Here is a 23,150-nt window from a genome sequence, read left to right as displayed (position 1 = left end):
AAAAAATTAGTATTCTTTGAAAACTTTTTCCCTGCTACGGACGGCCATGGTAGCAACCCTAATTATATATTCTAGAAATGTGAGTTACCCGATCAGCTACGGACCAGACTTATGTTTAATTTTATGCCTCCCGCTCATAAAAGTCAAATTTCAAAATAAAGTATATACAGAAAATAATGTCCTTACCTTCAAGATTATAAAACCTCTATGCTCCGATGATCTGACAAGCAACCTGCCTAGGTGTAAAACAATTTACTAAACAATCTACCGTTACAGACAGGATGAAGTTGGTAAATAAACATTATACGATCTATGGTTGGTAATTCATGTGAGAAATTGCTTTGTGGTAATTTGATCATGCCTTTATCCTATATATCCGGAAAACCATAAATATTTATTTGAATTCTTTCTTATTGTTAGCGTTGCTTCATACAGTTTAATTGTTTCAGTTTATTTTAGGAGAATGCGACATATTTTTCAATATTTATCTTGTGTTCGGTATGAGGAAAAAGAATAATAAAAAAAAGTGTAAAATGTATTCTAAAATAATACAAAACGTAATAAAACTCTTACCTTTTTTAATGTTAATTAGAAAACATGCTAATTATTTTGAATTATTCCATGCTCTCTAAACATTCAGCATATTATTGAAAATAAAAAGATAACAAGCGTATTTGTACCGCTTCGCAATCATTAGAGCCGAAGTTCAAATTTTGCTGCCCCCCAACAGACCTGTAGCCAGGGGCTGGCCAAGGGGGTTAAGTCCCGCTGCAATCACTTTCAGCCTTCCATGAAACTTTCCGTTGTTTGTTGATATATACGTATGAATGTAAGGTGAACTCAAGTACCCTCCCGAAAAAATGCCTCAGCGCCCCTGTCTTGGTGTTTTGGCTACGGGCCTGCAGCTCAACCTGACAGAATACTGCTGCTGCTGCTGCTACTACTACTACTCCTACTCCTACTCTTCCTCCTCCTCCTCCTCTTCCTACTACTACTACTACTACTACTACTACTACTACTACTACTAAGATAATAATAATAATAAAGATCTTCCTTGGAAAAGAAACACAGGCTTCGATTCAAACACAATGACTATTTTACCAGTTGTCCAAATTAATTCGTATATCAATAATTACGTTTTTCTTAAGGGTCGAAAGTCTTCGCAGAAAGATAATGGTAATGGTAATAATAAATAACTGTTTACTTACTTCCATAAAGAGTGAGATGTGAGCCCGGCCTTGGTAATATTGGTGTAGAACCATATCTCTCTCCTCCATTTGTAAACCTCGTCGATGGAGTCATTATTGGTTTGAATGCTATGGGCCGGATTACCACCTTCCCCTATTTAGAAAGAAAAACAAATAATGTACTTTTTTAAAAACTCAGAAGAATTAGATGGCATACAAGACAAATTTATCCTTCCAGTTCAAAAATAATGTCACCTGACTACTATTAAACTTACCATATTACGCTCTTCAAGAAAGAAGAAAAAAAATAAAAATGACTCTTGTCGGCACCAGACTCAGAATATGTATTCATTTTAGAAGGAAAGGGTCTATTACGACTGTTCTGATGATCCAGTTTGAATGTGCTCAATCGATTGCCAGTTCGAAATTAGTCCATATTTCTTAATAATTTTTACGTTATGACATTCGCAGAGTACCAGAAGCAGGGTTAAACTCAATAATTTTTCAGTTGACCTCCCGAACTGCTAGGAATCGGGAAGAAACTTGTATAAATCACTGGGATGTGTGCTGAATGTATTGACTGACACTCACTGACAGAAGCGGACATCCCAGATTTCAACTATGTACACTTTCATCCAAAATTTTTAACTCCTTGGATTACTTTGTCTTTTAGGTGATCGGGTTTTAAGGTATCTCTATTACTAGTCCACTGAAAACTAGACTACTTTTTTTTTCCTCTCTTTACATTATAAATATAGGTTAGCGAATCAAGGTGTAAGTCAGAGATAAATGTTCTCCTTTCTGAACGCTTTGTGCTATTGGACTGAAATTTTCATCTACTCAATAAACAAAGCGCTTACTTTTACTAGTGAATACAGTAACCTTAAAACTTCTATACTGCATTTAACCGGAAAAATCTTCAATCAATGTAACTTGATATTAAAAATTAGGTGATTCGCACTTTATTTTTGTCTCATTAATTATGGAGACCTGATTTCTTTCTTTTCTTTCTTTCTTTCTTTCTTTTTTCTTTTCTTTCTTTCTTTTTTTTTTTTGAAATCTTCCCTTAGAGGAATTTTATCTCAAATATCCTAATACCTACAGGTCACTCGACCCACTTATTTTTAAATAAGTTAATTTTTGAATTAATTAAAAAATTGAAATCTTTACATAAAAATCATTGTGCAATACTTAGCAGTCAGGTGAAGTTAGATTTTCTCTCTCTTTCTTATTTCTTTTCGAATTTTAATATAAATGGAAGTTATTACAAAACAATTACAGACCTCAAATATTTTGGATCATTAAAATTACTATTGGTAGTTTTCAGTAAGAGAGTGAAAACGCCATCCACAAATTTTCTATTTTGAACATATTGATACGATTTAACAGTGCAAGAAAAATTGTGTGAAAACTGAACTTTTACTATTGTGTTTATAACGTTCGGTACCAACATCATTTCCAAAATCCTCCTTTATGGCTTTAATTGTGTAAACTGATTTCTTTTTTAAATCTGTTACTTGCTTTATGGTATTTCTTTCCTACCTACCAGTTTGAATTTAGGAAACCCGTAAAACAGATACAATAGGACTTTCAGGCACTTTGTAAGGTGTGGATAGGCAATCAAAACGACATCTGTGATATGATGGGTTCCTAACTTACACTTGCTGGCAACAAATGTAATATCAGTTCGAAAAACAATCAAGATTCCCAGTCCCGACCTGAACACACTAGAACTCAAAATATTGAATTGTAGAATCAAGGTGATAGTTTAATAAGAAAATCGTTTAAAAAAGGAGGAATTAAAATTTGTTTCTTTTCTTTAAAAAAAAAGCCTTTTTGGTAGGAAAAAACTCCACACAAAAAGATCGTATTTTTGCACCGCTAGTCACCGGCTCGCTTTATTTCTACAGCCATATTTCAATAACCTTCGAGTACAGCAGCAAAACATAAAAATTAAAAACAACTAAGTTTCACAGCTACGCATTTAAAGGCTCATTCAGATATTGATTTACATTTCTGGAGCAACTTGGGAACAGTCAACAGAAAATCTTCTTCAAGATGTACTGTTTAAAATATGCTAACATACATAGAATATAAAATAAAACGCACTAGTAGTTTAGAGAATTACGTATTGGGATAAAAATGTGTAGTGGAAGGACAGATCCATCAGTCCCCATTCGAATAATGTTACAGAATATGACACTTTCGCATGTTTTAAGCTTTTTTTTTTAATGACATCAGAAAAAATCTTGCCAAGCTCATCAGGCCTACCTACGTTAGAGACGTACAATATATATATATATATATATAGGCTTATTTTATTCTATTACAGTCCTGCAAATTGTCGTAATGCTGTTAAGTTCTGTTGTCTCGTATAGCTATAGTAACTACCATTGTGAAGGCAGCCTTTGATGTAGGATTTACAACTCTCTTTTGAACGTAATACGTATAAGTGTATGTGTATGTGATTGTGGTTGGGGGATGAGGTACTTAAATTGATTTATTTTTCTTCATTTTAGAAATTTCATTAATAAAAATATTTTGTTCTCTGTGTATTTTGCCTTGAAATTCTTGAACATACACGTTATTTACTATCTCGCTTGATTTTTTTTTTATTATTATATTAGGAAGTCTGTAAGGCATCCGTGGATTATTTCGCAGCTACTGCGTTTCCTTCCATATTCTCATTCCACCAATTCTTTCATAATCATTTACTTCCATTAATCATCCATCTCTTTTAGCCTAAAAGGCACAATCTTGGAACTTACATGAAATCTTTCATTTAATTTTCTTAAAAGCAGAACTAGGAAGTATGTATGTTATTAACACATTCCGAACGAGCTATAGGATCAACTCTTTAACATAAAATATTTCCATATGTAGGACATTGTAGTATTACAAGTTGTATATCTCTTGGGGAAGCAAGATTTACATAGTTTCCAGGCATACTTTTACAATGAAAAGAACTTGTATGAATTCTTTTTAAATGAATTTTTGAATAATACAAGAAAACATCCGCCGCTAGAAAAAGCGTGTCTGTCCGCAAAGAGTTAAAATGCTAACGAACGAGCATTACCATTAAACTCATAGTATAAATTCTGATATATATTTAGATAGAGATATATATATAGAGAGAGAAAGTTAACGAAAAAATTACGCATTCAATTGGTATACTTCACGATACGTACCATAAGAAAGGCACTTTCAACAGAAGTGGGGGGAAAAAGTATTATAATAATTGTAAATTTAAATTCTGGATTTCGGTAAACTTTTGCACATTGCATAACACTTTGGTCTGTAAAAGTGAATTTTATATATCTATTCATCTGTGCGACTATGGAAACCAAGATGTCAAGCTGTTCAACGAATTCATTCATGTGTATTTACATTTTTTAATTAACAGTGAGGCTATGTAGTACAAGAGCTAAAGTATGAACCACCGTGATGTGTTCAATACTCTCCCATCGGGATTCAAACCAGGAACCTCGCGCATTTGCACATCAACGACACGCGTGCTAGCCACCATAGACCAGCGTCTGGAGAGCCAGTCAACAGATGAGACCTAAATTATGCTTTTTAAACTAATGTTTCATAAAGCAAATATGCCACTTAAGCGACCTAACAATGTTCATTACTTGTTTGCTTTGAAAAAAAAAATCAGAAAAAATAGTTAGATTCACTGATGAACAGAATCCGAAAAATTACTCAACTGCAAGAAAGTTAGTGCTGTACTGAACTTTATTTATTTTGTTAGCCGTATAATGAACAGTCAGTCTTAAGCGATCACTGTTTTCTTTATTCGATGATAACCACGAAAGCTGAACTGAAAGGGAGAAGGAAAAATAATTAAGAATCATTTGCACATCTTGAGCTTATACAATAACTTCCATTCACTGATGGTCCAAGTAGTGAATGTACCAGTATACTATTCAGCAGTCAATGAACAACGAAGACATTTCCTCATTTTTACGATAGCACTCACGTTGAATCAGAAGAAAAATATTTTAATAGTGAGTCTGCAGATCTTATGGTTATATACCGACGATCTTGCAGATCTCATCGTTATATACCGATACCCAACACAATCTCCAGTTAAAGGTTTACGAGGAGTTAATGCATACCTTTTTAAGTTAGTAAGTACATACTTTTCTTACAAGGATAACCTTATTTCACTTGAGTAAGCCACTAGAAATTTCCTCTGTTGTCTTTTATTAGCGTGATCTAATGTTTAGATTCTGCAACAATCTAATAACTTGTGATTAAATCTGACGCGGATGTATCCTTCTAAACCTTGATGGCTTTCGCAGAGATATAAAAAAAAGGAACTTATAAAATAATGGTTCTTCTTTCGCACTACAAAGCTGGTAGGCGTGTCGCCTCCGCGGTCACAAGCGGCCAACGACAATTACCTGTCAGGCAGCTGGCAAATACCGCAGATACCTTGTGTTTTATGAGGATTACTCTGGCCGATATGTGTCAGTGGTATGTGTGTGGCCACAGTTTTGCCAACCGATAAAGTTTCCTTCTTTTTTCCAAACGAAAAATCATAAACACTAATGCACATAATCGTTTGCTTACATTAAATACTAACTTCTTCTTGTTCTCAGCTCTACAACTCTTTTTGTCTAGAAGAAACAAAAGAAAAGAAATTCAATCCCTCTGGTTATATATAACTGGAACGTAACTGTAACCAACTGAATGGTTGCTTTTTTTTTTTTAAATTGCCTCTAGTAAATTATTGATTTTGATTTCAGAGAGGAAAAAATATATAGGAGGACGGCACCTACAAGAATGTCAAGATACGGTAACAGGTCTTGGCAAATTATAGCTTCTGTGGCAGTTAGAATCCTACCAATCTAATGAATAGTCGAAATTACACAAAAGAAATATTTGCCGCAATGGTGTTGGTACATGAGGCGTCTAACATCCAGACAGCTTGGGTTTGATCTCCGGTGGGAAAAGGATACAGTATCTTCTACTCCCATCCAAATGCGGGAGGTTCATCTCGTAAGCCTCTATCAAATGGGTAACTGGGGAAACTTAAAGGTAAGGATAGCTGGAATGCGGTGCTTAGTATACCATTATACGGGGAGTTCAGAGCACAATGGATTAAGTCCAATTATGTCAGAAAAAGAGACATCATGTTCGTACGGTACGCTTAAGTACATGGAAACGTTAATGTTGTTTTCTACATTACAGGAATTTTTGCAATATCTGGACATGAATTTTTTAACCTCTAAACGGGGCTTCAGATAGAGAAGATAGAGATTAAATGTCTTTAAAATTGACCAAAAAAGTAGACTTAAATCCCTTATGCACTGAACGTGCCATACATACAGTATATATGAAATAATTATAATTGTTATTTTTATCAGTTATTTCAATAATTATTCGTTTATACTACTATTTTATTCTAATACTAGAACACAAGATTATACGACGAATGTATTTGTTGGCACTTACGGTATTATGGAATAATAATTGGTAGGACGAAGCTTGCTCATTAAATGTCTATAGGCCAAAGGATAAACTGTTTATAACAAGGTACTTGATCTTGAAATATCTCTGGTGCAAGAGGACCTTCGTTCGATCTCAGTCCATACGATTTTATGACGCAGAACATCGTGTCTGTGGGTTTCCCGGCGTTCTCCCGTTTCCTTCCACATTCTTATTCCCCCAATTATTTCATATAATCACCCACTTTCATCGATCATCAGTTTCCTCTAGCTTACAGGGCACAGCTTTACAATCGTCAAGCGTAGAACTACAAATTTCATTTTATTAGGTAACGGCGTAATTATATGTACTGTAGATTTATCTTGCAATGTTGTGGAACTAGAGATATGGATGTTGGTCAGACCTCTATCGTACCCAGGTCCACAAATGTCTGTGGAACCATTAAGATATGCTAGTACTACGGAGAGACACTGTAACCTTTCAGTTTTACGTCCCACGATTATGCCGGCTAGACTAAAGGAAACGGTGATGATGAAAAATAAATGCAATGGTGGAATGAAGAAAGTGAAAGGAAACGGGAGAACTCCGAGAAAACCCACGGACACAGTGTTTGTCCACCACAATACCCACCTGGCACGAGCTGGAATCGAACTAGGGACCTTATGGACCAGAAGTGAACGCTCTACCACTGAGCTACCATGCCCCCTAGGGAGGTATTGTATATGGGATTCAGAGGTGGAATGCTTACCTCCAGTACAAGGAGTGTCTGGTCCGATCCCACGTCATCTAATTTTGTGGATAGACAACATCGTGACCGTACATTCTCATTCCACTACATTTACTATAATAGTTAACATTTGTTTATCATCTGTCTCCTTTAGTCTCATAAACGATTTGTTTCATTTCATATATAAGTAGCACTATCTATTTAAAAGTTTTATTTAACAGTCAAAATGTTTAACCTTTATTAGTTCAGAAACCTTTTACGAAACGCTTAACTAGCTACACACTTTCTCATTAAACTACTTCGTAAACGTGTAAGCAATTAAATGTTTGTAAATCAATATTTAAATCGTTTAAATCAGTAAACCATATCGGATTCCGAGCTTCAATTGGAAATAATGAAGACATGTTATGCAATCCACACTATGCAATACTACAAATTCAAAGCAATAAACAGATATCAAATGAGAAACTTGCCTCATTCAAAATTTAAAATATGAGTTATGCATAGATTCAAATAGTTTTTTTTCTCTATCTATTGATATGTTTCGAGTTGATGAAGGCTTTTGTAGTCCTATTGCGAGATAATTTGAAAAGACATCTGAAACGCAATACTTTCCAGAAGTTCGGTGTTTTCTCAAAAATCACTTCATGTGAATAAGGTAGTCCATTTTTGATAGATTCAAATGCTAGTTACATGCATTTTACATGCTGGTACACTGTAAAAAACGACATGCCAACGACTTATTTGAACGACATGCCTATGTGTTAACACAATTGTGTTAAAATATAATACAAACAGGTGGTTAGAACAACTCACTCTCCATTTGGAGTTGTGTGTCAAATGCCGGTAGTTGAAATGACACATAGCCTGTGTGTTAATAACCTAGTGTAGAATCTTCGGTGTTGTTTTCTGCGTGATTGTCAAACATGTTGGACATCTAATTATAAAGGCTTATGAATTAAAGCTGTAAACAAACACAGTAGAAAGAAATACTTACACAAATCCAGGTATACGCAAAATTTGAACAGCAAACCGCGCGATGTGTTTTCAATTGTTTTATATAATGTTTCTGAAGAAATGTGTTAACAGCGAGGAACAAGATTGTATTACTGTGTCACTTCTACACTGCACTAGAGCTCACCAGTCAACATCCGGGACAGTGTTTTCAAAAATGACGGAAAACCAGTAGAAACACGATTAAGAGGCAAAAATATTATAAGGATATAGGTAAGAGTTTCCTATCATTCTTGAACAAGTTGTTGGTGAAGGTTGTGTTTTGAAACATCAAGAAATACTTCACAATAAGTGTTGGGGAGGACGAAAAAAAAAAAAAATTATAAAGGTTTTCTAAATAAAGTTTTCTGTAGTTTACTATTCTTATTTTAAAAGTAGAATCTCCGGTAATCGTAAGCATGCACATCACAAGCTTTCCTAACACAGAAAAATGGTTCCATCAACACCGCACACGGAGTTATTTCAACACCGAAATACTGTAGGTGTCGTAGTAACACAGAACTGGTGTCGAACTAACACCTAAAACGATGTTAATCTAGAGGTCTGACCTTGAATTTTAACACAGGGAGTGTTGAATTAACATCAAAACGGTGTTACTTATACGGTTTTGACCTTGAATTATGACACGGATTGTGTGTTGAAATAATAAGAAAATGATGTTAAAATAACACAGTGACTGTGTTATATTAATACTTGACATGGTGTAATATTAACACAAAATAATTAACACACTACAAACTGTGTTACTTTCTTCGTGTTGGTGCAATACTACCACAAGTAACACTCAACACTTTTCCCCACACTACCGACCCTGACATGGTTTCGAATCAACACCGAAAATACTAACACAGATTAGAATTTGACACCGCTAAACACCGGTTGTGTGTTAAAAACGTAACACACCGACTGTGTTAAACGCTAACACCGCGGGGGCTGTGTTGAATTAACACCGCATAGTGGTAGTCACGCAGGAACCACTGCCCTCTGTTAAATTTGAGTTGAATTAACACAACCATTTTTTACTGTGTAGGGACATTGAATACTCATGATAGTATAGCATCTATTTTTATCCGAAGTTAATCATTTTCATTTGGTTTGCAACTCTGCTAAGCTGCTCTGGATTGTGACTTGAAAAGGGTGCGGTGTTGTACGGTGACAACACAAAGAGGAATGCAAAAATATAAGTTGTAATTTTCACTTTTCCTCTCGAAAGAAAATTGTACTACACATTGGGTGGCCATGTCATTCAACAAACTCCTTCTTCTTCTACAACTTCCGTACCGTTTTATCCCAGAGCCGCCACTCACCACAGAAGAAGTAAAAAGAAAAAGAAACAAAGATGTTACGAAATTTTACCTGCTTTTATATATATATAAAATTTGCAAGGAGACAGGAATTCCCACTGTTTTTGTACTAACCAGTTATCAAATCCGAGGTCAGTTTCATATTGTTCATAGTAGGTAGGTGGTTTCGTAAAACCAAAATGTCACTTTTTTTTTTTTTTTTTTTTTTTTGTAAACATTAACTTGTAGAAGGGATTTTAAGACATGAATGACATCACATCCGGCCTCTTGCTGTGAGTAATATTTGTGATTGTGTCTATACGTTCTAGGTCCCGTCTTTGAGTCACAGAACAAAAGAGTAATTAATATAGAAGTAGTATTTTGCAGGGGTGCCCACAAGGAGGGGTTATGACCCACAAGGAGGGGTTAAAAATCTATATAAATATGTTTGAGGGGGTGTAAAAATTAATCGAAAAGATTTTTTTCATGGAAGAACACCTATCGATATACAATTGCAGGGGGGTGCGTCATGGACATAAGGGGGGGTGGGCATCACTGTTATTTTGTGCTCTTCCTGCTTGATTGAGCACCTCATTTATGCTCGAGTTGTGCAGCTCACGTATATTTAAATACCGTGTACTAAAATACCCATCACAATTCGAAATACGTTAGGGTGTTTCATCTAACGTTACGACCTCAAACATTTTCGATGAGAAACTAAATATGGAAAACCTGTATTAATATTTTCTGAACTTGTTGAACTGTATATGTGATTGTTAGTTTGTTAGATAGAGTTTAATGTCCTTTTCTGTACCGAGGCTATATAAGACCGGGACCTACACTTTACTGGTAAAGTGGAATACGAACCACCGTAATATGTTCAAATTTCAAGTCCTTCCCACCGGGAATTGAACCCAGTATCCCGTGCATTGAAGTCGCGCACCTGGCCATTAGACCAGCAGTGAAGGCTGTGTATAAAATCATCTTATTTTGTGGTCCTCTGAAGTAGCTATGTTTATAATCAAGTATGTAATTTTTTCACACGGTGCGCTCACTGCACAAGGGAACCAAGTTCACTTATAAAAACATATTTCATCTTTAAGATCTCTATCTCGAGCTCCTTTTAGACTTTAAAGGACTGATATCCGGATATTGTAAATAACTTGTAATGTGGGGGAGGGGACTATGTTTACCGCTGAATCTAGTAAAGAGTATCGTTCGATTTCCTTGTGATCTGAACACCCCAATCGGAGCAAAGCAACTAATAATAAGCATAGGTCCATTTCTTCTCAACTTGTGTACATTAAATTTGCACACTCAATCAACTCTAAATAAATTTTGTGCTGCGATGAGAAGAACAAAAGGTGATTAGACTTAGAATCACACGCGTCACGGAGGAATAATAACCGGAAAACTAATTCATCCAATAGAGTTCAAACCGTCTAATCAATCTTGATCCAATTTTGTTACGATAAGTGTCTGCTGGTGAAAAGTTATAGAGTGGTCAGATTTGGAATCATATGCAACACGAGAGTCTATGGTCCTCCTAAATTGAACGTTAGTCTAAAAAAATCCAACAAACAAATGAATAAATAAAATTTAAGTGAATTTCATATCATGCACTATAGTTCAGAATCTCAAGCAGGTACAGATTATATAATTTAATCAAATAAGCTTATACAAATTCTTAACGATTATATAGATATATTATTTATTGAAAAAAGATTCTGATAGTCTTCAATTATCAAAAAAAAAAAAAAACTTTCTTCTATAACACAAATATAAAATTAGGGGGCACGGTGGTTCAATGATAGACTGCTAACCTCTGATGTTAGAGGTTCCTGGTTCCATTCCAGATCATGTGAACTTTGGTATATGACATGGTGTCCGCGAGTTTTCTTGTCTTCTCCACTTTCCTTCCACATTCTCATTCCACTAATTATTTAATGACCTGGGATAGAAGATGAGACCTCTCGCTACGAGGTGCTCCTCCCGTTGGGGTATACATTGAGAAAAAATCGTATGTGGCGTACGTAAAACCGTAGGTTACATGTGTAAATCCTGTAGTTTTTGGACATAACGTACAGCAAACGTAAAGTATATTTTATCCATACTTTCCGTATAGGTGTTTCGAATAAACGTACTTCCTGTACTAACGAAAGAATTGTATATAGACGGTCAGGATCTCACATACAGATGGGCGTATGTAACATCGTATATGTAAAATACGTAGACTATGTAATATCCGGAAGACTGTTAGATGTTAAGACATCCTGCAACGGCATGATGTAACGTCTAAGAGCAGTGCGTATGTAGCACATGGATCACGTATGCTCCGTACTGATTTCTGTAGTTAACATAAGGATTCCGTATATTTGTACAATATACTGCTGTCCGGATAACGATTTTTCTCACAATCAGTGTATACATTTATCAATATTCTATTACTAAGCTAGCCATTCTTGTCAGCTACACTTTTCCTGTGAAACATACATACAATTTTCAATACATACAGTTCATCTGACACACTTTTATTTCACATTTTCACGATATTAACGTATCAGTGGTAAGCAAATGGGGAAAGCATTTCCGATTTAGTATCGAAAAGAAAATTATATTGGGACGTCAGCTTTATGTGATAGGCCAATATCACATTTTTGTTTGAATGTAGACAACCACAATAATAGGAAATGTAGTAAATTTTACGATTTCTCTAACGAAAGTTATAACAAGAAGAAAATAACCAATAGGAATATCTATATTATATGATTTTGCGAAATTATGAATTTTGAAACTTAACCACAGAATAAGTAGCGTGCTACTTTCTTTTGTTTCTTCTTCTTCTTTTTATTTTTTGTGCTTTAGTTTATAGTATACTGTATAGTATAGGCGCCTGTGTCGGTTATTGTCCTGTAACATGTAAAGAAACGGCGGAAGAAACGTATTTTCGAGAAAGGATTGGGAGAGAATGTCCATTAGCGAAAGAGAATGGTTTCTCAGAAAATGGTCAGTTTCTTTGCTTTGCATGTGGCCTCGAGATCAGAAAAAAACTATTTTTTGTCTTTATTTGTTTGTGTTTTTTTATTAATACTTTTGTTGTTATTTTTATTATGGTCTTTTGCTGGAAATGCCTGAAGGGTACTGCTAACATTAGAAAAGAACAACAAATAACCCATGTCACAAGACTAACAACGTGAAACTACACAGAAACAAAGATTTTCATAAATATACAAAATTAGATATACTATTGAGATTTATTAGTAAAATTGCAATGAATCATGGGAAAGCACTACCAAGAAATCGTTATTACATAATGATGAACTGTAATAACAGGAAAAAATTGTCATTATAAAAAAATAATAATGATTGATATTAAAATGACGATCAATAATTATAAAAATACTAATAAATTATTATCAATATAATATGATAGTACATCTCTCATAAAACTTTTAACAATATCTTGAAGGATTATGAATAGGCCTTAGATTTCTGGGCTTTCTGCATCTATGGCTATGTTAGCCCGTCACGTATGAGTAACGATGTCTCGCGGTGAAAACACTACCCGGGGAATGGGAGAAAAAGGAATGGGGAAAGAAGAAAGCGGTCTGGTATCATCCTGGCATTTGCCTGACGTGAATGGGGAAAACTCTGGAACATTTCATTCAGGATGGCTGGGCTGACAAAGCCTTTACACTTTTTTCGACTGATTGTCTTCACCGGGAATCGAATCTGAGACCCACGTTACGCGGAGCCACACTTTACATCTTCGAAGATAGAAAAGAGGGTAATATATACTGTTATATATTCTGAATGTCCAATTTTGTACCTCTTTTGCGAACATATTGCGCAATGAAGTCGTAACACCGTATCATACAAGTAAATAACATACAATAGAACATAAGTAAATTGTCATCTGTTTAGTTGTGTCGCACTGTAAATGATAAATGTGCTACTATTACTGTATACGCTGGCTACGTTTTCTGCATTCATAAAACCAGTGCTCTACCAATAGCCTATATGTAATATCGTCGGCGAAAGGGCGAAGTGGCGTAACTTAAAAACGTGATTTTGAGTTATGACCACCATCTATCCTCATTTAACCTTCTCTATCAACTATAAATTTCATACTGGAATTCCTTATATTAACAGAGGTATGAACGTTTAAAAATGGCGTATTTTGAAATGTAAAGCAAGATATAACGTTGAACGAGACATTTTAAATCGCTCTCCTGTAAAATTATAAAAATCAAGAGACCACTTATGAGATACGGAATTCCTATACTTACATGTCAGTGATAATAATGGTTTGATGCAGAAGTTTCCTGTTTTCAGCGCTAGGTAACATTGAAGCGCAAAAATAAAGTATTTGCTACTTCAAGAAAGCTAGGAAATGTTGCTAGGAAAGCTAGGAAAAACTTCCGTGAATACGCAGGGGAAAAAGTCGGTGATTTGGTTGTTCTTTGCAGCATGAACAATGGCAGAAAATAAGGAGCACTTTTCACATATCATGTTTATTATTATTATTATTATTATTATTATTATTATTATTATTATTATTATTATTATTATTATTATTATTATTATTATTATTATTATATTTCCGAAAAGGTAACAATGCGTCCCAAACGCTAAATAGGATCTGTTCTACATACTGTGAGGGTACTATTCATGATTCAACCTGCCGCAAGTGGTTCAGAAAGTTTCGTCAAGACAATTTTATTTTAGTGCACTATGTTTGGCACGACCGGTTGGTTATGATGGCAACAAAATATTGGCTTCAATTGATAGTGATAGGCATATTGAACGTAATAGATACATTTATACAGTGAATGGTTACAAATGATGAAGAATGGATTGTGTGCGGCTGTTCGGCCGCATTTCATTATTCTTTTGTTTTGTATCTGACAACGCTGGACGATTGATAGTTTTTTATAAGTGTCAACGTGGCGTGTGTGACTGCATAGTGTGTAGTTGCTTATGCATAGCAATTATTGTATTTAGTTGTGTGTTTACAATATAATAAATAGTATATTGTACAACAAACTTTGTGTTCAAAATAATACAGTCCACGAACATTGAAGTGGTCCTCCGGGCCGGATTTTGTTCCAGTTGTGCATGTGCATGGTTTGCGACCTTGTGGCGCAGTATCTTCATTTTGTAGTGCATTGTCAAAGTGGTGCAGAATTATAACAATGGAAGAACTCATAGGTAAGAAAACTGTACTTAAACGTGAAGTGACAAGGTTAATACATAAAGTGAACGAGAATAAAGACAAGCCTAACTTCAGTATCAAGCTGTATACTGAACGTGCTACACAATTACATGGCGATTGCACAGAGCTCATTACAAAGTTCATTTCTGTGGGTGGTGAAAGTGAGTTTGCAAAATATGACGGAGAATTTAATGAAGTGCAAAATAAGTTGGACTCTGTCTTAGAAATTTTGTACAATATGCAGTCACCTAATACTGAACAGGTAAATACATCTAATAAACAGTGCACAGATGTGAAGTTGCCAGACTTAGAACTCCCTACATTTTGTGGTAGAGCGCAAGATTGGCTATCGTTTCGTGACTTAATTGTAGCTGCTGTTCATAATAACAATCGGTTAGGAAATGCTCAAAAGTTGCAGTATTTGAAGACAGCTGTATCAGGAGAACCTGCTGTATTGTTGCAGTCTATTTCCATATCTGATGATAACTATAAAGTAGCATGGGAGTTACTTAAATCAAGATATGAAGATGTGAGAGAGCTAGCAAATCATATTTTGAGCAAGTTGATTACTCAACCAGCTGTGAAGAATGAGTCATCAGGTGAGTTACGAAGATTGGTTGACAATAGTGTTCAGTGTGTGTGTGAATTTAAATCCTTGGGCCTTCCAGTGAAACATTGGGATGTGATTTTAATTTACCATGTGGGTGAGAAGCTAGATAAGAACACCAGAAAACAATGGGAGCTTTCATTGAAGAAAAACGAACAACCAACTTTCGACCAGCTGAAAGAGTTCATATTACAACGTGCCAAAGCGTTAGCTGCAGTGAGTGCAAGGTCACCGGCAGACACGTCTGCTTTAAAAACAAACAAAAAAGGCAACACGTTAGTGCATCATTCAAGTCCAATTGTGTCATGTATCATGTGTAAAAATAACCACAAGCTATATAAGTGTCAAAAGTTCATAAATATGTCAGTGAATGATAGGCATAGTTTTGTGAAAAAGAATTCGCTTTGTTTCAATTGTTTGACCTTAAATTGTTCCGTAAATAAGTGTAATGTGAAGCAGGGTTGCCACACTTGCAACAAAAAACATCATACTTTATTGCATTTTGAAAAGAAGGATAAAGCAGATCAAGTAAATTGTTCTCATTCTATAAATCAAAAACTAATTCCTCAGGTGTTGTTGTCCACCGCTGTCATAAATATCAAAGATAATGCAAATAAGTTGATACAATTTCGTGCTCTTATCGACTGTGGTAGTGAATTATCGTTTGTAACTGAACGTTGCGTCCAGAAATTACGCATAAACAAAGAGAAAATAAACATGAGCATATCAGGTGTTACTGGTTCTAACGTTGGAAATTCTCATGCAATAGTTGATTTGTGTTTTCAGTCATTGTACAGTAATAATAATATTCATACTAAAGCAATAGTAGTCCCAAGAATCACAAGTAACTTACCCAGAGTAACTATTTAAAATATAGGTAATTGGGAAATTGTGAAACAAGTAAACTTAGCAGATCCACAGTTTAATAAAAGCGGCCCTATTGATGTGTTGTTAGGTGCTGATGTTTTCCCATTATTGTTGCTCAGTGGGAGACACGTAGGTACGAATGGTGCTCCGTCTGCCATTGAAACGGTGTTAGGTTGGGTATTGTGTGGTCAGATTAACTTAACGAATAACACATCAAGTGTTCAGTCATATTTTGTTTCTGTTGATCTCAATAAAACATTGCAAAGATTCTGGGAGGTAGAAGAGTTGCCAACTATACAACATTTATCCGTTGAAGAGCAAACATGTGAGCAGTATTTTGCTGAAACTTACAAACGTGATGTTGATGGCAAATATATTGTAAAATTGCCTTTTAAAGAAAATGTTGAGCCTCTATAAGGTGTATCACGGGACACAGCAGTAAAGCGATTATGCCAGATGGAACGTAAGTTACAGAAAGATCCTGATTTATGTAAATAATATTGTGAGTTCATGAAGGAGTACTTAGACTTAGGTCACATGGAAAAAATTCCTGATGTAGAACTTGATAAGCTTGTATCTGAATCTTATTATCTGCCGCATCATTGTGTCTTAAATGAAAGTAGTTCTACCACTAAATTGCGGGTTGTATTTGATGGTAGTGCTAAAACTAGCAGTGGAGTATCTCTCAATGACAACTTAATGTTAGGTCCAAAATTACAAGATGATATTATCCCATTAATATTAAGGTTCAGAACTCATCCAATTGCATTGTGTGCTGATATAGCAAAAATGTACAGACAAGTTAAGGTAGATCAAACTGATTCTGATTACCAGAGAATAGTGTGGAGAGAAACAGTTGACCAACCTATTAGTGATTTTAGATTGTTAACTGTTACTTATGGAACCAGTTCGGCTCCATATCTGGCTGTAAAGTGTTTGCAACAGTTAGCTGTAGATGAAGGTCATTGTTATCCCAGAGCTGCAGAATTAGTCATGAATGATTTCTTTGTTGATAATTTAGTTTCAGGTGCAGCTGATAGTAGTGAGGCAATGGTATTGTACTCAGAATTAACAGCATTATTACACAAAGGTGGTTTCGAATTAAGAAAATGGTCTACTAACGACATGAATGTGTTAAATAGTATACCTTCTCACTTAAGAGAAACTCAATCGTTAATTTGTTTTAATGAAGATGAGAATGTAAAAGCTTTAGGTATACAGTGGAATCCATCAAGTGATTCATTTTCATTTTCTATTGTTGTTCCCACTTACAAGTCAGTAATGACAAAGCGAATATTACTATCTGATATTGCAAAATTGTATGATCCGCTTGGTTGGTTATCTCCAGTATCCATTGTTGCAAAATTGTTGCTACAATCATTATGGAAATTAAAAATTGAATGGGAAGACGTACTTCCGAATGATATTGCTTGCTCGTGGGAAGCATATTGTCAAGAATTGCCATTGTTGAGACAGATTAAGATCAAAAGGTGTATTTCTTCTGAAAATATTGTGAAATATGATCTAATTGGGTTCTCAGATGCTAGTGAAAAGGCGTATGCTGCAGTAGCATATGTACGTTGTATAGATACATCTGGAAATGTGCAAGTATACCTAATTGCTGCAAAGACCAAAGTTGCCCCTATAAAGCAAATATCAATAAATAGGTTAGAATTGTGTGCTGCAGTATTGTTATGTAGATTAGTCAATACGGTCATTAAGGCAATGTTAATCAAGTTTGAACAGGTTGTCTGTTACACAGATTCTACTATTGTGTTAACATGGCTTTCTTCATGTCCGAGTAAATGGAAAACATTTGTGGCTAACCGGGTATCTGAGATCCAACAATCAATTTTTATTAAATGGGCGCACACATCGAGCAAAGACAACCCAGCTGATTGTAGTTCTCGTGGTTTGAATCCGTCACAATTAGAGTCTCATTCACTATGGTGGAATGGGCCAAAGTGGTTGATGGAATCAGAGTTACCTATTGTAAATATTAATTGCAAAAATCTAGATTCTGTTCAATGTGAGCAAAAGTCTTCAACTGTTAACATGCACATTAAGGTTGACTGTACAATAGTAGATAAATTTTCATTATTATCTAGGTTAGTTCGTGTTACTGCTTGGTGTAAAAGATTTATTAGGAATAGCAAAAGTAAACAGGAGTTAAGATGTAGTGGACCATTAACTACAAAGGAGTTGTCAAATGCATTAATCCATTGGATAAAACAAGCTCAAGAATCAGAATATCCACTTGAGATAAAATACTTACGTATGAAAAAACCTTTGCCTTATAATAGCAAACTATTGTGTTTAAATCCATTTCTTGATGAAAATGATGTCATGAGAGTTGGAGGTCGCTTGCAAAATGCTAATGTAACATATGATTTCAAATATCCTATCTTACTTCCAAAACATGCTAGAATTACAGAACTTCTTGTAAAATCTGAACATATAAAGCATCTTCATGCAGGTTCACAGTTACTTTTATCTGTTTTGCAACAAAAGTTTTGGATTATTGGTGGTCGTGACTTTGTAAGGAAGATTGTAAAAAGTTGTGTAACATGTCACAAACAGTCAAGTGTAACAGCCTCTCAATTAATGGGTCAACTTCCTGTTGGTAGAGTAACACCAACTCGTCCATTTTTGCATTGCGGTTTAGATTATGCAGGTCCACTAATGTTAAAAAATATGAAAAGTCGAAATTCAAAATTGTTCAAAGGTTATGTAGCACTCTTCATTTGTTTCATTGTCAAAGCAATCCATTTAGAATTGGTAAGTGATGCTTCAACAGAGTCATTTATTGCAGCTTTGAAACGTTTTATAGCTAGAAGGGGAAAACCTACTGATATTTACAGTGATTGTGGTTCAAATTTCATAGGTGCAAACAGAGAATTAAAATCCTTACTGAAACTTGTAACGAATGGTGATTCAAAAGAGTCTGTATGTAATTATCTCAATATGCAATCTATAAATTGGCATTTTAATCCACCATTCTCACCTCACTTTGGAGGCATATGGGAAGCTGGTGTAAAGTCTGTCAAGTACCACTTGAGACGTGTAGTTGGTAACACTATACTCACATTTGAAGAAATGTATACAGTTTTGTGTCAGATTGAAGCATGTTTAAATTCTAGACCATTAACTGCTCTATCTTCTGATCCTAATGACTATCAGGTATTAACTCCTGGTCATTTTTTAATTCACGATTCACTAGTAGCAATACCTGAACCAAATTTGTGTGAATTAAAAATCAATCATTTGTCACGCTGGCAATTAACTCAAAGATTGGTCCAACATTTTTGGGACCGTTGGCAAACAGAATATTTGTCTCGGCTGCAACAAAGGCCAAAATGGTGGTGTAAACATGCTAATATCAAGGTCAATGACTTAGTATTAGTGAAGGAAGATAAGGCATCTCCTCAACATTGGAATTTAGCAAGAGTAGTTGCTGTTCATCCTGGTGTAGATAATATTGTTAGAACTGTTACTATTAAAACCAGCAAAGGCGTCTTCAAACGACCAATTGTAAAAATTTCTCCTCTTCCATTTAATGAAGAATAATATGTAGAATGTGTATTGTAGAGTAATGTGTAGAATTATATGTAGTGTTGAAATGATATTTCAAGGTAGGCGGTATGTTCGGCCGCATTTCATTATTCTTTTGTTTTGTATCTGGCAACGCTGGACGATTGATAGTTTTTTATAAGTGTCAACGTGGCGTGTGTAACTGCATAGTGTGTAGTTGCTTATGCATAGCAATTATTGTATTTAGTTGTGTGTTTACAATATAATAAATAGTATATTGTACAACAAACTTTGTGTTCAAAATAATACAGTCCACGAACAGCGGCAACGTTAGGCGTAAAAGATCATGGTGTAAAGGCAGGGATGCCCTTTCAATCAATGCAATCAGTTGAGGGTTTGTTTCTCTTTGCAGTGGTATAATGATGTTAGAGTGGTACGATGCCTACTCCATAATCAGGTGGTCCTGGGTTCCAAGCCTGATAGGTCGAATATCACTTCTCACGCAAATTGACTTGTCTTTGTACGTTCGATCATTTAACTTAAAATGATGTATTTTTCACCACTGTGTGCCTTTCTCAGACTGGCTTGCGGACCCCCTGAGATTGTCTTGTGAACCCCAGATTGGGAAATGCTGTTCTAGGTTAACCCATTGTACTCACCCGGCTTCCGATTACAATTTATTTGTATCGTTTCAAAATAGCTTAAATGTTAAAAACTTCATTTTCTTAGTACACCTGAAAAATCATCTTGATCAGTTTTCGCCAGGAACGAGGGATTATGACGCTACCGGAGAAATAGAAAGAGAACGTCATCGAACAGAACGACACAAACTTTACTGATTAACTCTTATGTTTAAGAAATCAACTGTTTATACAAGTTTTGTCCAATACAACGAGCAGTATTCTTCGAAAATAATTTTATTATGACACAACTCACTTGAATACAGTCAGTAATTATATACATTATAATATTCCGAAAAAGTGTCTTCGGAACTCTATACTTGGAACTCTACTTTATGCTAATTACCAATAAGATGATACGTTCTTGTTTTAAAACAGAATAGTATCACCTAGTGAAAGTAGTTTCTTTGGGGGGAGGAGAAGCAGCACGGAAAACAAACTTACAATTATCTTAATGCAAAAAAGAGTAAATGTATTCTTATGTAACAAAACATTACGAAGAAGAGAGAATAGTTCCATAACAGCATCAAGCAAGTGTGAGAGTTAATTACCTTGCAAAACAAAATACGAGATGGGTTTCCACAACGTGCTACGATACATCATAAGTAGCCTATGGCAAGTTCAGAGCTACATTTGTCATTTGCTTAAAGTCAAATTTATTGAAAATAAAAACATTGCTTTGATTTTACTTAGTTTAATTATATGTGACTAATTTAAAATTCTAATAACGGTATTGTTTTTGGTAAAGCCATAAGAAAGTATTAACGCAGTGCAAAAAGACAATATTCAAGTATAGTTTTCCTTTCACGATTTATTAGTGAAAAGGGGTGCATGTGCTCCGGTGCACCCTCCCTAAATCCGGCAATGTATTTATACGATTACGCAGTAGATTGTCTATCTATCGTTGTTTGTCTTTTGCTAAGAAACTCTCATACAACTTGTAGCAATGACTTACATTTCTAAATTTATGAAAATTTTTCATTGTCTTCGTGAGGACCGTAGTGAATAGCTTTACACTTTCGCTCAAGTATTCATGAAACCCAGGGCAATACGAGTCAAAACTCAACCGAAATTTTCAGATGAAAATTAATAAAATCTTAATCTGATATATTGTTATATTCTGTAGATTAAAGAAGACCTATGACAAGTACAACAAAAGAATTAGCGAAATAAAGCAAGTGAAAGAAAAAGTGCAAGAAAAGAATTGGCGGAATAAAGATAGTGAGAAGAAAAATGCAATAAAAGAATGGGCTGAATAAAGATAGTGAGAGGAAAAGTGCAACAAAAGAATTGGCGGAATAAAGATAGTTAGAGGAAAAGTGCAACAAGAGAATTGGGGGAATAAAGGCAGAGAGAGGAAAAGTACAACAAAAGAATTGGCGGAATAAAGGTAATGGAATGAAAAGTGCAGCAAAAGTATTGGCAGAATAAAGATAGTGAGAGAAGTGTAACAAAAGAATTGGCAGAATAAAGATAATGAGAGAAAAAGTACAACAAACGAAGTGACAGAGTATACATAGAAAGAGAAAACTCGCGAGTTCCAAGAGAACTCACGAACATAGTGTTGTCTAATACAAATGCGTATATTCCGAGATCGACCGTTGAACTCATCGTATCAAAGATGAACACTAAAAAACACTGTGCTAAGCTCCTTCGTAATCTTCAAGCACATATTGGTTAGCATTTATACGTATACTCAGTGGCGTATTTACAATTTTGTTTCGGGGGGTTTGCTAACTTTATTCCTGGAAATGTGAAAATTCTGCAAGACATTTCATTTACTTCAAAATAGTAAATAAAAATCGGAGGAATTAAGCCCGGAAGCCCCCTTAAATACGCCACTGCGTATATTTAATTATTCCTTCTTAAAAACATTAACATTTTAGAAAGATATTCTAGGGTATCTGTTATACTGTTTCAGTAATCTATCAAGATATGAAAATTTTCACAATACTCTACTGACAAAAATAAACAATATAAAAGTGTTAATTCTCTGCCCATAAAAGAAAAGAATTGTCACACAACAGTTCATCAGGACTTGTGGTCAAAACAGTCACCCTTACTGTATGAAGTTAATACGGTTACGTCTATCTGGAAAATATGAGTGGGGTTCGAACCATTTGGTATTCGGTGTCTGTAACTAGAATATTATAAACTCCTAGATATTCATTTTTACAAGTACTAAGTATCTGTAGCAGTAGAGACGACTTAAGGAGAATATTAAAACGTGAGGTACTATGATAAGGTAGCCGCTACTCCGGAACAATGTTTTTAGAAACTGTCAGCTCTGTCCTTGAGACGTAAATATTGTTTTCATCATACAATATCATGTAACTTAGTTCATGTTCTTTTCTCACCTGATACATCAAACTCAATACCATTTGCCATAATAATTTTTGTTTTAGGGTATTTGCTACAATCAGAAATTAGCTTTTCAGATTGTAATTCACAAAAAAAAAAAAAAAAAAAAATCAAGCAAGGGTTAAAATATCCTCCCTCTTACTTTGAAAGTCATGGCACACAAAAGAAACCAAACAAAGAGTATTATTTGTTTTTAAGGGACAGTACAATTTTCGTGTGTA

The 23,150-nt window shown here is 35.0% G+C and overlaps 1 protein-coding gene across 4 annotated transcripts in view; it reads right to left on the bottom strand.

Moving 5' to 3' along the window:
• Positions 1–23,150, bottom strand: part of LOC145690190 (uncharacterized) — a 313,493-nt gene that overhangs the window by 67,089 nt on the left and 223,254 nt on the right. For all 4 annotated transcript variants that reach the window (XM_081764836.1, XM_081764845.1, XM_081764854.1 and 1 more), the window contains one exon: positions 1,209–1,341. In XM_081764836.1, the coding sequence (XP_081620962.1) occupies positions 1,209–1,341 (133 nt within the window). The remainder of the gene's footprint in view (positions 1–1,208; positions 1,342–23,150) is intronic.

The sequence above is a fragment of the Thermobia domestica genome, chromosome 1, assembly GCF_964235325.1.
Source record: "Thermobia domestica chromosome 1, izTheDome1.hap1.1, whole genome shotgun sequence".
Taxonomy (NCBI): Eukaryota; Metazoa; Arthropoda; class Insecta; order Zygentoma; family Lepismatidae; genus Thermobia; species Thermobia domestica.
Note: the sequence above shows the minus strand (reverse complement) of the source record. Positions and strands in the feature narration are given on the sequence as shown.